The 18,383-nt window shown below is 40.2% G+C and overlaps 1 protein-coding gene across 3 annotated transcripts in view; it reads left to right on the top strand.

Moving 5' to 3' along the window:
• Window positions 1–18,383, top strand: part of SLC38A10 (solute carrier family 38 member 10) — a 74,055-nt gene that overhangs the window by 50,101 nt on the left and 5,571 nt on the right. For all 3 annotated transcript variants that reach the window (XM_069064095.1, XM_069064094.1, XM_069064096.1), the window contains 4 exons: window positions 10,740–10,907; window positions 11,284–11,736; window positions 12,354–12,473; window positions 17,961–18,137. In XM_069064095.1, coding sequence (XP_068920196.1) covers window positions 10,740–10,907; window positions 11,284–11,736; window positions 12,354–12,473; window positions 17,961–18,137 — 918 coding nt within the window. The remainder of the gene's footprint in view (window positions 1–10,739; window positions 10,908–11,283; window positions 11,737–12,353; window positions 12,474–17,960; window positions 18,138–18,383) is intronic.

Raw genomic sequence — 18,383 nt, forward strand, 5'->3', positions numbered from 1 at the left:
ATAAAAATTCCATATGAGAAAACAGTCCCCCACAAGGGAAGCTCCCTCCTTTGGGAGCCACTGTGAAACTATTAGAAATGCTTAAAGATGCTTCATTTTGCCTCATTTGATTGCACTGCCCAAGTCAGCATGGCTTCCCAATCTAATGGCTCATTTTGGCTATTCCTATCTAGTAGGGGGTAAGAGTGGCCCTATTTAACCACTTAGGGGCACTAGATCTGTTTAGGACTCAGGGCACCAAAACAGGTGCCAACTCTGACTGTGGAAGAGTCAGCAGGAAGAATAGTATGGACTAAGGGAAAGAAATATAAGTAATGACTCTGAAACCCAAGACCAGTCTTCACAGCTTTGCCAACTACAAAAGGGCTACTTTGTATTATGTGAAACCCTGTATGCTGGGTCCCCTCTAGCCTTTTTGAAGAAGTAACCTGGGTTTTTCCTATACAGTATGGGCAGAACTTTGGCATTTCCCCATTCCCTCCATTTCAGCATGTGACAGGCCTACCCGGTAATGAGTTACCCTACATTAATCAACATCCTCTTCTCCTTGCACTCCCCTCATTTTGTGAAAGGCTACTGCTTGTGGCTCTCTGCACTCATCAGCAGCTGCATCCTGCCATTCAAAGCATGTGCGGGACATGAGCCTGCCCTGGGCTCACCTGGGTGTCCTCCACTGGCCAACATCTGGTTTTGATTTCTTGCAGGAGGCTTTAACAAAAACACATGGCTCTTCTCTGAGCCACATGCAGTTTGTTTTTAGCGTGTTCTCAATTTTTCTTCCCCTTCTCCCCCTTTAATTGATGGGTTGCCTTGTTGAAGCAAATCTTGGAACTGTGCTGGGCCTTTAACTATTTTGTGTTCACCATCTGACTTTGGCCTGTCAGCATGTGAGAGGAGTTTTATTGGTCTCTTTGATGTTGCAGGGGCCAAAACTGTACAGACTTTCATTAAAACCCTGCCCTATGGGCTCTGGGATTATGAATATTAGAACATTGCCCTTTTATGTGAACACGTATTGACCAGCAAACTCTGAATAGTGTTTTCTCTAATGACACCCAAGTGCACATTATGGACCCTGACTATATTGCTGGAGGTTTACTATCAGTGGCTCTTCGGGAGGGTATAAAACCCCTTTCAGAAATGTTCTGGTATTACATACAGTGAGAATGTATGTTAAAAGGTTGCTAAGCCTCCTGTGAAAGCTCATGAAAGCAATTACCCATTTTTTAAAAAAAGCTAATTAGGCAATTTATCTTGGTGTTTGATAGCACCCTTGAGGGTCTCATGGGTAGGATTAAGATTTTGTAATATTTTTCAGCTCTTTACTTGAATGTTACTACCTTCATTTTCTCTCCCCACCCTTCCCCCCACTTCATTGTGCAGTATTGTGTAATGAACTTTATTTGTGCCCTTGTGCAACTAGTCCCCTTTCTTCCAATAGGATTAGAAAACAGTTGCACTTCTACTTAGTAAGCAGGAAAGATGAGCAAGGAGTTGCCTTTTTAGTTGCCCATCTGGATTGGTTGACTTGGAATTTTTGAAATTAGATGATGGAAAGACATGCCTGGGCTGTTCTTTGTTCAGGGATACAAGTGGTGGTATTTACAGCCACAGTCTTTTCAGTCCCCTTGACTTTGCCTTACAAATACCCAAGTGTGGTGGCCATGACAACTGTGTTAATGACACTAGTGTGGTTTCCATTTGGTTTGTACTTTCTCAGCCCTATCTCAACTCTGCTTTCTCCAAAAAATGAGATCTTCCTTGATTCCTTCTGCTGCCTTCTACCAGCTGCTTAGCAAGAAGAGGTGGTAAAGTTTTAGAGCTCTTTGACAAAGTGACACAACGTGTGAGAGTGGGAAGAGACATTGACTCCACATACTTAATCCCTTCTCTCCTAAACTGTTAGAACAGCTTGATCCTGCTACAGCTCTCCCTTGCGCTTTGTGAGAAGTCTTTTAATAGTTCCTTTTCTGTGTCACAGGCACTTTCCTCCTGATGTGATTTTTGTTCATTTTTACTGCTTGTGTGTCAGGAGACAACAGTGAACTAATTTCACAGATGCAATCTGATAACCTTGCTGAGCATCATAACCAATGCATATATTGAAAGGCAGGCGCCACTTTCTGGGTCAGAAGGGAAAAGTTCTTCCCTCTGGCTGCTGCTGGCATTTGGTGAGCTTGGCTCCTTGACCAGGACTAGTGCTGATCATGCTAATCAATGGGGTTAACTTGATATTTCTTACAGGTGGCCTGGACTGCCCCACTTAGCTAGCTTTTCCCTATTTATGGAGAAATCTGTGATTAATGAATCGAGAGTTCTTTATATTTTACTGATCTGAGGAGGAACAAGAAGGTAGATTTGGGTGATGCTAATTTATCAGAGTATAATAAAAGAGCGATACACTTGATCTTCACCCAGATAGGCCAAGAGGTGATACTGTATTTTTCTGGCTCTGTCTTCCCCACTATTCCACCCACCTCACCCAACTTTTTGAGGAGAATAAAAAAAGATGTTTCCTTTATAATAACCATACACACACTGCTTCCTGCCCCCCCCCAACCCAACTTTCTCTTATTCTTTTTAGCTTTAAAAGGGCAAATGGAATGGGATTGTTCTAGGTAGGGCCAACAGAGGGTTAAATTTAACGAGCACAAGATAGACTACTGAGGCTTATTCTGTCCTTGCCCTTTTACCTACCTCACATCTCCTTATTTCTTCCTCTAGAATGGTAATTTGGAATGTAGGGCAGTTAGTCTGCCACTGTCAGTGCAGCTCTAACTCTGGGAACATAAGAGCAGTGATTTTGGGGGGCCTTAACAGCTATTTGATTCTTCCTTCTGGACCAAAGATAGAACTTGAAAGAAAATCCCAAGGTAAACACTGCCTTTCATTCACTTGCAAATCATCTCCTTCTCTTTACTTCTCTCAAGAACACCTGGATTACTGTAGTCTTTAGCTATAAGCAATGAGGAATTTTTGAAGGAAAGGAGACCTGTTGAGAGATGTTGATTTTTCTTACCTTTGCCACTGACTATTGGCCAAATCTTCAGTCATTTTTCAGTCATGCCTGACTTTTTTTTTTTTTTAAGCAATTGGGGTTAAGTAACTTGCTCATGGCCAGTTATTTCTGGGTGTGGTGCTAAGTGTCTGAGCCTGGATTCAATCCCAGGTCTCCCGACTCTGAGGCCAGTGCTCTTACTCACTGCGCCACCTGGCTGCCCCCATGCCTGACTTTTCATGGCTGTCTTTGGTATTTTCTTGGCAAAGATACTGGAGTGGTTTGCCATTTCCTTACTCAGCTCATTTTACAGATAAGGAAACTGAGGCAGAGTTAAGTGACTTGCGCAACATCACACAATTAGTAAGTGTCTGAAGCTGGATTTGGACCCTGGAAGATGAGTCTTTCTGACTCCATCTGGCACTCTATCCATTGCTCCACTTGACTGCCCCATTGGTTCACCTGCTTTTTATTGAATTAGGGATGATGCTTTTTAAAAAGTTATAATTTTTTGTTATTCTGAACTTGACAAACATTAAAAAACAATAGTTCTATATACAAATAACAGAAAAAGATAATGGGATATGAAATTGTAAATCTCCACTACTCTGATTTTTTCCTTTTTTTTAAAGTATGTGACATATTCAGCATGTCACTTTCAATGCTGTCCAATCTGTTGCCAAGTTTATCTTTTCCACCTTCACAATATCTCTCATATATAACCCCCGCTCTCCATTCACACAACCAGTACCTTTGTGTGAGACCCTTATCACCTCTTTCCTGGGATACTGCAATAGCCTTACAATCAGTCTTCTTGCCTTGAGTTTCTCTCCACTCTAGTCCATCTTCCGCTTAGCTGCTAGGGTGATTTTTCTGAAGTTTAGGTTGGACCAGGTCACTCTTTCTCCCCCCTGACACATATTCTAGGTGCTTCCTATTCTGGGGTCAAACATAAAATCTTCTGTTTGACAATAAGACCTTTTACAACCTTTTTTGTTGTTAAGTAATTTCAGTTGTGTCTGACTCTTCATTTCCCCATTTGGAGTTTTCTTGGCAAAGATACTGGAGTGGTTTGCCATTTCCTTTTCATTTTACAGATGAGGAAACTGAGGCAAACAGGGTAAAGTCACACAAATAGTAATTGTCTGAGGCCAGATTTGAACTCAGTTTTTCTGACTCCAGGCCCAGCACTCTATCCACTGTGCCACTTAGCTGCACTTTTGCTACCTAGTCCTTCCTGATCCTTCCGTCTTCTTACACTTTACTCCCCTCCACGTAATCTATGCCAGCTACTTCCTGCTGTTCCTCACATAAGACACGCTATCTCCAGACCCTGTGCCTCTGTGCTGGAATGCTCTCCCTCCTCCTGGTTTCCTCAGCTTTCTTTAAGGCTCAGCTCAGATATCACCTTCTGCAAATGTCTTCAGGCTTCCCCTGTACCTTACCCTCCGCTCTTGATTGCCGGTCCTCCCCTGTACGGACTCTTCTACATACGCGGTTGCTGCATGTCAACTCCTTGAGGGCAAGGGCTTTATTTACTTTTCTTTGTATCCCTGGTCTTTTTTTTTTTTTTGCTTTTTGGAGGGCAATTGGAGTTAAGTGACTTGCCCAAAGTCATACAGCTAGTAAGTGTGTCAAGTGTCTGAGGCTGGTTTTGAACTCAGGTCCTCCTGTCTCCAGGGCCGGTTATCCCTGGTCTTTAACATAGTTTTTGGAACATAATAAGAGCTTAATAAATGTTTGTTGACTTACTAACTGTCCTTCCTATCTCTGGTCTAAAGCTCATTCTTTTCTCATCTGTGCATTCTTTTAAATGTATCATTGGCCATCAATGTTCTTTTCTTTCTTTTTTTGGGGGGGGGGGAAATCATCACTGCTCTCTGTTCCTCAAGTTCTCTCTCCATCCAAAAAAAAAAAGGCTCTCATTTATAACCAAATAAAGTAAATCCACACATTGTGTCTGAAGAGGTATGTCCCATTCTGCAACTTTAGTCCATTACCTCTCATTAGGAGGTGGGAAGCATGCCTTATCATTAGTCTTTGGAGTCATGGTTGGTAATTGCATTAATCACAGTTCTGAAGTTCCTCAAAGTTGATTTTCTTTATGATGTCATAGTTATTTTATAAATTGTTCTTCTGATTCATCTCACTTCATGTTATAAGTTCATAGACATCTTCTTAGATTTTTCTGAATCCATCCATTTTGTTATTTCTTTTGGTTGTAATGTTCCATCACATTCATATACCATAATTTGTTCAGCCACTCCTGATTGACGGGCACTCACTCTGTTTCTGGTTCTTTGTTACAACAAAAAGTGTAGCTATGACTATGACTTTCCTCCTTTCTTTGATCTCTTTGGGCTGTATGCCAAATGGTGGTATTGGTGGGTCAAAGGGTATGCACAGTTGCGTTACTTTTGGCTATAGTTTCAAATTGCTTTCCAGAATGGCAGAATTAATTCACCAGTAGTGCATTAGTATGCCTGTCCTCCCACATCTCCTCCAATAATTGTTATTTTCCTGCCCATCTGTTGGGAATGAGGTGGAACATGAGATTTGTTTGGGGATAATAATTTTAAAGATTATTTAAAGACCCACATGGACTCTTAATTCTACTTCCCCCTTTTTAGATCAAAAATATAAGGAGAAAGAGAAGGGAAATCATAAGCATGAATAATAACACCTATGTCTTTGCAGTGAGTAGTTCCCCCTACTGGTAGTTTAAAGAAGTAGATTATTGATGATAATTCACTTTGAAAAAACTTTTCTCTCCAGGATAAAAAAAAGAAGTATCTTCACATCTCCTAATTTAGCAATCATCTTTGCTCCATATACTTTTTACTTATAGAACTATTCTGGTTCATTTGTTCTCCTACTGAGAGAAGAAATTCAATTACTAATTTTTTTTCTTTTCCCAAGGAGTCCTGTCTTTTTACATAAATTTTTGCCAGTAATTAACTCTGGTGGACAGCATCACAATTAAAACCACACAAGCTGTGATTTAAGGTCTTTCTGTAACCAGTGGTGATATCCTAATCATGAGCTTCAAGTAGGGGAGAGGGGGAAAGAATGTTTTTAGGTTACTAATTTTGAAGCTTTTGTGTTAGTATCATTCATTATAGCTAAGAGATTTTGCTGGTAAACTGTCTGGAAATGAAAAAGTTTTGATATGTTTTAGGAAGCCCTAGGTTTTAGGAAATACATCCATCATGTGTCAGTGCCTTTTTGAAGCTGCTAAATAGGGCTGGCAGGGAAATATTGATATGGATTGAGTGGGCAGTCATAGAAAGGCCATACCCCTTGGTCCTGATCACAAGGTAAAGCCCCCTGTTCTCTTAACTCTGTATTTTTTGTTATTATTGTTGTAAACCAAGAAGCTTTTATCACTTCTCAGCCTTTGCCTGTTAAATCCAATGCCACTCATAAAACATTCAGAGGCACAGCATTACTGTAACATTATCCAAAGGGACCTCAAGGGCGACTATACAGTTACAGTGATTATTACACATCCTGTGCAAAATTGTTCTCTGCAAACCATATATAGCTCCTTATAGATTTCTAAACAGCATGAGAGACCATTAATTCACACCCTGATGATGAACTTAATTTTGTTTCCTGCTGAGAAAATGACTGCTCAGAGGCAACTTTGTCTTATTACAGAATGGAGATTTTCTTTTGCGTGTTTGTGTTGTTTTTTCCCCTCTCCCCACTTCCCCCTCCCCCCCATCCCCTTCTTAAATTTGTAACCCACTAGACATCTTTTGATTTATTGCTGAATCTTGTTAGAGCACAGGGGCTCCTCATAAGTGGGTTAATTATATCATGGTGACTGTAACAGTTTCACCTGCTATGTTAGATGGCCATGTACTCATTTGAATAGGTCACTTGGCTAAACTACAATCCTGCTGTGAAAGGCTGGGGTGGGGGTGAGAGAGGGAAGAGACTTTTTTTGTTAATTGCCCATTGCTCCATAGTTTAACATAGGGAATTTTAACCTATCAATGGCATGTCTTTCTACTCTTTTCTAACCTTTCTTGTAGTAAAGTCAGTTTTTTTTCTTAAAACTTTTAATTTGTTTTCTTGTTGGAGAAAAAAGACTGCATCATTTTTCCTTAATGTGATTGTGCTTGGATTTGAACTCCCCAAACCTTTCACTTCAAATCTCTTTTTCTGGATACAGTACTTAAACTCAGTTAATTCCCAGATCTATCGATCCAAGCCCTAACCTCTCTCCTGATCTCAGGTCTCACATATCCAACTGCTTTTTGAATGTCTTGAATTGGATATCCCATAGATATCTTAAATTCATTATGTCCAAAAGAGAATTCATTATCTTTTCCCCAACTCCTTCCCACTTCAGAAATTCCCTATGACTCTGAAGGGTACCATCCAATTCTTAGTTACTCAGGCTTAAAACTTCCCTATCAACTTTGACTCCACTCACTTACCCCACATATCTAATCTGTTGCCAAGGTTTGTTGTTTTTACCTTCCCCAAATCTCTCATATGTGTGTGTGTACATATATACATACATATGTATGTATATATATATATATATATATATATATATATATATATATATATATATGCCCTGTTCTTTCTACTCACATAGCAACCAGCCTTATAAGGCCTCTGTCACCTCTTGCCTGGGGCTTTTGCAGTAGCCTTCTAACAGGTCTGTTCCCACTCCACGCCATCCTCCACTCAGCTTGCCAAGGTAATTTTTCTAAAGTTTATGTTGAACTATATCACAGACTCTTCACCCTGTTCTCTGGGAGTTCAAGGTACTCTCTCTTAATTCCCAAATACATTGGTCTTTTCTCAGTCCTCATTCTTCTTAACCTTTCTTCAGCCTTTGACACTTGCTCACCCTCTTTGAGACTGTTTTCTCTAGACTTTTGAAAAGCCACTCTTATCCTGCTTCTCATGCTACCTATCAGACTGCTCCTTTTCAGTCTCCTTTGCTGAATTCTTATCCAGGTCATGACCTCTAACCATAGGTGTCCTACAGAGTTCCAAATTGAGCCGTCTTCTCTTTTTTCTCTATATTACTTCACTTGGTGATCTCATCAGTTTCCATGGATTTAATTACTATCTCTACACTGATAATTCTCTAAACTACCTGTCCTGCCCTCACCTCTCTGCTGACCTCCAATCCTGAATCTCCAGCTGCCTTTCAGACATCTGGAACTGGATGTCAATGAACATCTTAAACTCACCTTGTCCAAAAATGAACTCATTGCTTTTACCCCTAAATTTCCCTGCTCTTCCAAATTTGCCTGTTACTGTTGAGGGCACCACCATCCTCCTAGTGACCAGGCTCTCAACTTATACGTCATCTTTAGCTTCTCACTATGTCTCACCCTCCACCCTGTCCCCATATCTAATATGTTGCCAAGGCTTGTCGATTTCAACTTTGTAGCATCTCTTGAATGTGTCCCCTTCTCTCCTTTGATACTGCCACCACCCTTGTGCATGCCCTCAATCACCTCCTGCTTAGACTATTGCGTTGGCCTGCTGGTTGATCTGCTTGTCTTATGTCTCCCCAGTCCAATCCATCTTCCTTCCATTCAGCAACCAAAGTGATTTTCTTCCCCATCACCGCATCCCCTACTTAATAAACTAGTGGTCACCTGTTACCTCTCAGGATCAAATGCACAACCCCCTGTTTGGCATTCAAAGCCCTTCACAACCTACCTCCCTGTCCTGTCTCCCCATCCCCACCTTGCAGTCTTCTTACACCTTATTCCCCATCATGTACTCTTCAACCCAGTGACACTGGCCTTGTTCCACAAACAAGATGCTCCCATGTCTTGGCTCTGGGCATTTTCTCTGGTTGTCCCCCTGCCTGGGATACTCACCCTTCTCATTTCTGCCTACTGCCTTCCTTGACTTCCTTCGATTTTAGTACCAACTAAAATTTCACCTTCTGCAGGAAGCTTTTTCTTTTCTTTTTTTTTTTTTTTTTGCGCTTTTTGGAGGGGGGAAGGTGGGGCAATTGGGGTTAAGTGACTTATCCAAGGTCACACACTTAGTTTTGTGTTAAATGTCCGAGGCTGGATTTGAGCTCAGGTCCTCCTGACTCCAGAGCCTGTGCTCTATTCACTTCGCCACCTAGTGGTCCCACAGGAAGCTTTTTCAAACCAACCCCTCTTAATTCTAGTACCCTCTCTGTTAATTATTTTCTGTCTATGCTGTGTATAACTTGCATGTACATACTTGTTTGCTTGTTGTCTCCCACATTAGATTGTGAGTTCCTTGAGGGCAGGAATTATCTTTTGCCTCTTTTTGCATAGAGGCATTTACTAAATGTTTTTTGACTGACTGCTCTCTATTACCCCAAAGTCCTCGGGCATTTAAAGCTTTTCATAAACCAGTCACTTCCTCTCTTTTCAGCCTTCTTGCAGTTCCTCTAGGTCCCAGCTCAGTGACTTTTCACTGACTGACCCCCCTCCCTGAAAGGTTCTCCCCTTTCACTTCTGAGGCCTCTTAGCTTCCCTAATTTCATTCAATATTCCATTCAAATCCCACCTTCTCCAGGAACTCCTTCTCTGGTCCTTCCAGCTGCTAAATGCCTTCCTCTTTCAGATCATCTTTATCTCCTTTGTATAGGTCTTGTGTGTACCTAGTTATTTACATATTGGCTCCTCCATTAGAATGCAGACTTCCTGAGAGGGTCTTTCTTTGAATTCCTCTCACTTAGCACAATTTCTGCCACATAGGAAGTATTTAATACATACTGTTTGATTTAGTGACAGTTTACTCAAGGTGCTTTGCTTCCAAAGTAGAAATGAGTTTCCCTATATTCCCTGATGTAGGTAAGCCATGTCTCTGAAATATCTAACAGAAGAAATTACCCTGTTTTATTTCAACTTCTTTTCCTAGTTACTTCTTTCATCTGTATCACATGGAATGGGCCCCTGCATCCCCAAGGCGCCCCCCCCATATGAAATAGTTTCCTAAGAAAATGCATTGTGTCACTGAAGGCTGTTCATTTGCCTTAATAACCAGTTGATATAGGAGCGACAATGGCCATGTAAATCTTTGATTTATTTTGGTAATAAAATATATACTTTGTAACATGAAAGAAGACTAGGAAATGTTTTGGCAGAGTATCTTTTCCCCTCCCCCTCCCTTTTAAAAAAATATCTTCTCTTTCGTAAATCATCAACTGTTGTAGGTTAGTGAGAACAAATTTTTTAAAACTATTTCATTCATTCCTTTAAGCACTCACTTTCTTAGTGGTTCTTCTCCCCTGGGGACCCCCTCCCCTGTTCTCCCACTGCCTCCGTTCCCCCTCCTTCCATTGAAAGTTTCTAGCATTTTGGCGTGATCATCGTCCCTAAAGCTGGAGGAGACCATAGGCCAAGATGGAAATTTGCTTCAGGATTAATTCTGTTAAAATACTTAGAAACTTGGTCACCTATCCAAGAAATCAAAGGTGGGTCTATGCTGCCACCTGGTGGTATGAGCTTGTTAGTGAAAGGAATTTTGCCCATTCTACATCATGCTAGGTATAAATTGCATTTTGACATTTTTGTTGTGAATATACATGAAAAATGATAGTTTTCTTTACTTCATAACTGCTAATGATTGAAGGAGGGTGGAGAGAAGCTGCCTGGCCTCTGCCATTTTCTGGTGAAATGTGATTACAGCCCAGAAAAATTGTCCCAGTTCCTTTTGTTGATTGACAGTGCAGTCATGTGGAAACCATGTTCAATTAACTGTGCTATGCTTATAGTCCAGAACCCAGTTGTTGAAGTGGCCAAGGACAATCTTGATAAGCCGAAACTGCTGAACAAGAAAGATGAAGTGGAGCCACCTCAGATCAAAGGCCCTGTGAATGTGCCCCAAAGGGATGAACACAAGGAGAAGCAGGAGGAGGTACAACTTGATCGTCCTGATCAAGGTAGGGCGCTATCAAGGGGGGCAGGTGAAGAGTGTGGGAATGAGGAGGGAAAAGCTTTAGAAACACTCAAGAAGGATTTTCAGCATTTCTTGATATTTTCTCTTCAGCTTAGTTGAAAATTTTGATGGTTGCTACCCTTTTTACCTTTTGGATGTGGTTGACTCCCTTATAAGCCAAAACAGCTTCCCAGTAGCTACTCCTTCTGTAGTCTGCTAGAAATAAAGTCAGTCGTTGACTTGTCAGCAAGTCATATTTGTAGAAGCAATAGTGCACATTGATTTGTGTTCTTCTAGAGATTGATTCTAGGTTACATTCCATGCATTAGGTGGTCCCTTATATAAACCAGGTTCCAAAGATGTATTGAATATCATTTTAGGTATTGCTTTACCTGTGGGAGAGGCCCACCGCCATGAACCTCCAGTGCCACATGATGAAGTTGTGGTAGATGAGGGTCAAGACAGGGAAGAACCAGAGGAGAAATTCCCATCCAAAGATGAAAATGCCCTGGGGGGACAGAAGGATCTGGAAAACTCTGAAAAGGAGGAAATTGAGCCCCAGAACAAAGAGAAAAAGGATCAAGCCTCAAAAAAATTGGACCATCCCCCTGAAGATCTCCAAAAGATCCTAGAACCAGATGGCCAGCCAGCCATTCAGCCAGAATATGAAGACCTACGACCAGGCAATAAAGATCTTCAGCCAGGGGCCCAGGTTGTAATTTCCAATGACCAGAAGAAAGCCAATCCTGTGGGTGAAAGGGAAAATGCAAATGATGTTCAATTGCCAGGAAATGTGGAAGAGATTATTAAGTCCATGGAAAAGATTAATGCTGGTAGGTATCATCCTGTGCGATTCATCTTGGCAAATTCCCCTCCCCTTGTTCTGTAATTCTCCAGGACTGGGAGAAACTGGACTGGGGAAATGTCCCCTATGTCCCAGTGTTTCTTTTTCATTTCACAAGATTAGCATGTGAATGTAGCAGCCCCTTCAGCAGCTGTTGGGGAAAATGAAGAATCTGGTGGCTTGACAGCTACTATAATATCTGTCAAACAATTGTTTGCTAGACTACTAAATGTCAGGTGCCATGCTGTTCTTGTGTGTCTGGGAGCGCACTGGGGACAAAGAGCTAGGAGCATTTGACAGGTAACACATTGTTAAGTGCCCATCTAAAAGCTAGTTAGGACTGTTCTTGCATTTTAATTGGCTAAGGTAGTTAACATTGGCTTGCTGCCACAAGTCTATAAGATTGTTAAATATTTTTTTATTACTTCCCTGGTGATCATCAGGTTGAATATAAACTGTGCTGACGCAGAGGGGAGGAGGGAAGATATAGAGAGTAATTTTAGAAAACATCTGCCACCTTCTTTTGTTCCTCCTTCACCTTCTTTTCTTTAAAAAAAAAACAAAACAACACAACAAAACAAATGAGCCCTTGCTCCACGTCTGCAGGTGGGAAGGCTCTTCTCCTCCCAGAGAAACCAGATCTGATTGTAGGACAAAAGCCTGAGCTGAGAGAGATAAGAAATGTTGAAGGGCAACAGGAAGACAACCCAGGCAGCAAGTTAGAAGGTAAGTCATTTTTCAAAATACAAATTTTCTTTTTATTATGGACTTAACAAACATGAAACTATACAAAGAACAACAGAAATGATTGTAAGTGAAACTCAACTTCGGTAACAGTTTCTTTTTTAGAACTGCCTGTTAAATTGAACATTGTGGTAACAGAACTGCTCTGGTTCTGCATCCCTTTCTGAGCTTGCTCTGCTCTCCTCTGTGTATTTTTAAATGCTTTAATAACTCTTTTTTTATTTCTTTGTTTTCTTTTTTTGCATCACTGTCACAACCCATGAAACCTGCCTCTAAAACAAATAAGTAGAGTTGAACAAAACAATCCAGTACATTGTGTCTGAAAATGTATGTCTCAGTCTGCCCTCTAGTCCGTCACTTCTCTGCCAATCAATTAAAAGGCAATTATTAAGTGTGTTGTATATGCTAGGCACCGATGCTTCATCATTGGGCTTCTGAGGTCTTGATAGGTCACTGTATATATTCGAATTCTAAAATCTATCAAAGTTGTTTATATTATTAAAGTCATTGTATAATTTGTACTCATCACTGCATCAGTTCATATCATTCTTCCCAGGTTTCCTTGAACCTGTCTTCTTATTGTTTTCTTACAGTTTCTTATAGTGTAATAATAATAATAATAATAGCTAACATTTCTATAGCACTTACTCTGTGCCTTTACAGTTATTTAATTTGATCCTTACAGCAACCCAGGGAGGTAGGCGCTATTATTATGCCCTTTATACAGATGAAGAAACTGAGGCAAACAGAGGTTAAGTGACTTGCTGGTCACACAGCTAGTGTCTGAAGCCAGACTGGAGTTTAGACGTACTGCTCCCCCTTTCACTTGTATTTTTGTTCAGCCATTCCCCAGCTGATAGCACCCACTTTGTTTCCTGTTAGTCATTATAACCAAAAGCTCCTCTATGAATATTTTTGTGCATATGTATCTTTTCCCTCTGTTTTACATCATTGGGGGTATATTCTTAATAGTGATATTTCTGGGTTAAAGTTTACATGGCTTAGAGACCTCTCCGGTGTAGCTCCCCATTGCTTTCAGGGATGGTTGGACCAGGTCACAGCTCTACCAACAGTCACTGGCGTGCCCATCCTCCTCCTACCCCTCCAACAACTGCCATTTTCCTCTTTTGTAATCCTTGCCAGTCTGCTGTATGTGAAGTTCTTTTAATTTGTATTTCTGCTATTATGAGTAATTTGGAACACTTTTCCATAGGGTTATTTCTAAAAAATTTATTTTAAACAGTTTTGATATCAGGACTTTGGGCTCCCTTGTGACCCACTGATGCCCAACAATTATATATCTGTTTTACAGACAAACTTACCACTATCTGGCTTTTCAGTTGAGGAAACATCCTAAATAGTTCTCCTTTCCCTATTCCCATTGACAGTTTCTTTCCTCCAACACCTTCCTAAGAAGATTTTTGTAAGGAAAAAAAATCTGTCACTGACACCTGGCTTTTAATTACCATTTTTGTTTTATGTTAAATCAAATATGCTAATATTCCTCACACTCCTGGTATTTAAAGCAAACCAGGTGTGGAAGAATTAATGCATCCAGATGCATGAGACTTATTTTAGGGAAGATAACTCCAGGTGACCCAACTTGTGAAGTGTTCCTTTTTTCCTTTTAATCAGTTGCTTGATTCTCTGAGCATACCTCTAGCAGTTGACTCTGACATCTTCAGCTTCCAACTTCCTGAGAGATTTGTGCTCACTTAGGGTGAAGGAGCTGCACCTTGACCCTAAATTCAAGTCTAGGATGTTGCTGTTACTTTTTCCTTCAAGTGAGCAACTTTTGTTTGAATCCACTTTGTGTAATTTGAGACAATTTTCCAGCATTAATTCTTGGAATCCCTCACAGTAGGATCTAATTCTTGCCTAAACTAAGAGTAATAGCTGTTCTTTTGGCTCTTTGATTCCTTTCATTCCTACTTCTTCATTGTCAGACTAGACAAAACTCTTTAAACAAACCTTTATTGGGGAAAGAATTGCAGGTGAACTGGTTCCAGCACTGAAAAATATACCCCTGTGGGACTCTTCCTTATGCCACCTGGAGAGTAAGTAACTAAATCCATCAGGAGTTTTTTTGGTGGTATATTGGTTTCTTTTTTTTTCTTTCTTTTTTTCTGTATAGTCACAAAGACATCCTTTTTCTCAAAGTAATTTGGTTTCCACATTCTATTGATTGGGAATAATATTCGGATTTATTTGTCCTGGACAGTATTTTATGCCTCTGCCCTATCACTTGGCCTATCTGCCTTGTTCTGGACAGGATGTATGACTAGTGAACAGCTGCAGAGTTCTCTGGCTCTTCTTGTAGAGCCTTCCCAGAGCCGTACTTCATTGGCCCTTTGCAGGAGTTGCAACCATATTTCTAGAAGTGTTCGATACTATAATACCTAGGGAATCATAAATAGCCCATACTCCTCCCCTAGGCATTGTACCATTCACATATACCTTTATTTCCTCTGGAATATGCTCCCTAACAGAGTCCCAGAACTTTCAGATCCCCACAGAGCTCAGTAAAAGATTTAATGAGTTAATTCTGGTCCATTTAGGTATTTTTTCAACAATATAGACACAAATGCAGGCTTATCAGAGAAACTGCATCCTATTGACCTTTTTAAATGGTTACATGTTTCAGAGGTGTAGAAATTGTGTGGATGTTTCTGGAATTGAACGGTAGCTTTTAAAAATATATACATATATGCATTGCATTTATATACACTCATATATACATTTGTTTTGTTTTAAATCTGTTATCTGGTTATATAGATTGGTTCCAGTTCCTGTAATTAACCTCTTAAACCTGTTTGATGCTTTTATTTTTACTTTGTGAAAGAGGGAGAGACATTTAATGGTTTCCTAATCTGTTTCTCTTCCTTATGCCTTTCAATGGAACTGAAACAGCTGAGATTAAAAAGCTAGTAGCAGGTATGAATCAAAAGGACTGTGTTAAAATAAAAAGTGTATTTACTCAGGATTTTAAAATCAAAGAACAACATCTTAAATTACAAAGATGATAATGTGCATGATCCTGTAAGTATTCTGCATGAGCATGTATATCAGAACTTCATAAAGAGTAACAGACATTAAGCTAGTCATCTTGAATATCACAGCCACAGTCCTCCTCCCCAATACCGTGTGCCCTTACCCTTAACAGATGTTTGTATATATGTAGGTATGTCCACCATTTCTTAGTGGGTGAATGTACTCTTGCCACCACCTTGCACAGTCAGAACTGTTATAAGCTTATAAATGGAACCTGTTAGAAACAGGCCACATTATAAAAGCAAAGTTGCTTAAGACATGTTTCAGCGAAATTAAAGTTGGAGGAGATAGACAGGGATCCCTAATTGCAAATTCTACTGTGTCCCTGGAGCTATATTAATATATTCTGCATACATATTAATATGCAGGAATGGCTTTCATTCTATCAGTAAAGCTTTGTTCTGTGGTCCTGCTGGGTTGAAATCTTGAGCTGCATGTTTCAGAGTCCTGGTTTTTAGAGAAAGCTTGTCATCTCTACCTTGTATTAAATCCAGTCAAGACATGGAATACATTGTTTGCTATCAGACGTATAGCCCTTTGTCTTCTAGCTTCTTAGTCTACCTTTGACTCTTCGTGAGGTTTTTGAGATAAGTCTAGTTTGTGAGCCCTAGAATATTGGCCTTTATAAAGGGAAGTATTAGATGTATACACTTGTATATATGCTCCCTTACAGGAGGCCTTTCTGTTATAATAGTTGACTTTGATAACAGCTGACAACTGCTTAAGAACTAAGAAAATGTTAAGTAGACATTTGCTTTAAAATATAAAAAGAAAGAGTTATAGCTATTTGGGCATTCTTTGAAAAGAGTTTTGTTGGGGGCGGCCAGGTAGCATAGTGAGTAAGAGCACCAGCTCCAGTGTCAGGATGACCTGGAGATCAAATCCGGGCTCAGATACTTAGCACTAGCACCACACCCAGAAATAACTGGCTGTGTAACCTTGAGCAAGTTACTTACCCCCAATTGCTTAGGGGTGGCCAGGTGGCTCAGCAAGTGAGAGCACTGGCTCCAGTGTCAGGATGACTTGGATCAAATCTGGGCTCAGATACTCAGCACCACACCCAGAAATAACTGGCCGTGTAACCTTGAGCAAGTTATTTAACCTTGATTGCTTTAAAAAAAAAAAACAAAGAAAAGGGTTTTGTTCTGCACTAGAGCCCCAAGGCATCAAGATTTTATATTCTCTGTAATCTTTCGTGTAAGGTGGATTTTATTTAAATGAAAGATATACATTTGGTCAGAAGATATTACTAATGAGGCCAGAATAGTAGGTTTGAGCTTGTACATACCAGTTAACTTTATTCTGTTACCCAGGCACAGACTGTATTTGTAACTCTGGTCAGTGTTCTTGGGAATTTATGCTATTAGTAGAAAGGGAACTGTGTGAGAAACTGTGTATGCATTAGTGCAAACCCATGCCCGCTCCTAGAGACAAAACAAAACAGAACTCAAAGAAGAAGTTCTGTTACCAGTATCAACAGTGTCGTTTTGTGTAGGAAGGATCTCTCATTCTCATTCGTTATTTTACCTTCTGAATTTTGGAGCTCACATTTCATATCTCTCTAGGCTTCGGAATTCCCAGATAATACATCCAACTAGTCCTTATTCAAAGTTCCTTACTTAAACAGCTACATTTTAGGAGCATAGTGGACTAAAATGAGCCTTTTCCTGAGAAGCCAGTCTTTACCAATATTTATAAGGCCCTTACGCCAGAAGTACAAATAATAACCCCTGTGCCTCAAAGGCAGTAGTGTAGTTAACCTAGCATAGGTAAAGGCTAATACTATTCAATTCTTAAAGAGCTCTTGGAAAAAGATCGCAATATTTTCTTTACTCTTGAAGACTGTCCGGAGTCTCTAGTGAAGAGAGGACCCCGGTTTTCTCAAAATTTATTCCTCTTTCTCCAGTAGGTCAAAGTAAAAAAGATAAAAACGTTTTATCTTACATTATTCTTTTTTGAAAGGTGGAGCGAAGGGTTGTTGTATGTTAAATCACTAAAATTGTTCTGAGTTTATTAGGAGAATTCTCCATTCTTAGTATTCATTTTGATTGAGGAACAGTTGGGCTTAACTACAAGTTGGTGTGCAAGTAAGAGATGGAAAACAATGATTTGGTCACTACTAAGAGTTGGGCTTTTGCCCTGGCCTATAGGAAGTGTTAATTAATCTGATGATCAGCTTGCCAGTCCCTGAGTGCCTATGAACAGTATGTCAGATAAATGGAAAGCAGCTCTTTTGGTCTTACCTGTCATAAGTTAACTGTGAGTGAATGGGTTAGCAACTATTTGCAAAACTGAGATATATAAGAAAATTGTTACCTGTGGGATACCACTCAAAGAAAGGAAAGTTCTACAAACAACCTTTCTACAAATGGTTCTCATGTCTCTAGCAGTCTGTTTTTGTTTGTGTTTGAACATCAGAAGCTGGCAAGGCAGAAATGCTTGATCATGCAGTCCTGTTGCAAGTAATTAAAGAACAGCAGGTGCAGCAAAAGCGACTGCTGGACCATCAGGAGAAGCTGCTTGCTGTGATTGAAGAGCAACACAAGGAAATCCACCAGCAGAGGCAGGAAGAAGAAGATGATAAGTCAAGGCAAGGTAAGGCTGTGAGCACAGATTTTGGTGCATTGCTGATCAGAATACACGATCAGGATCATCTTGTTGCTCCTGAAAAAAGCAGCAAAAACCAGTTTTGATGATTAGCATGTGAACTTGGCTTTATAGACTGATTTCCCCTCACTCCCCATTGTCTTTTTGCCCATATTTTCTGTACCTTAATTTTACTAGTGTCACAGTGATACATTTAATAACAGCGAACCTCAGGTGTCTGAAGTGCTATGGGGA

Source organism: Petaurus breviceps, unplaced genomic scaffold (assembly GCF_028583685.1).
Source record: "Petaurus breviceps papuanus isolate PSGF00001 unplaced genomic scaffold, PetGlider_PUasm1.0 90617, whole genome shotgun sequence".
NCBI classification, from domain to species: Eukaryota; Metazoa; Chordata; class Mammalia; order Diprotodontia; family Petauridae; genus Petaurus; species Petaurus breviceps.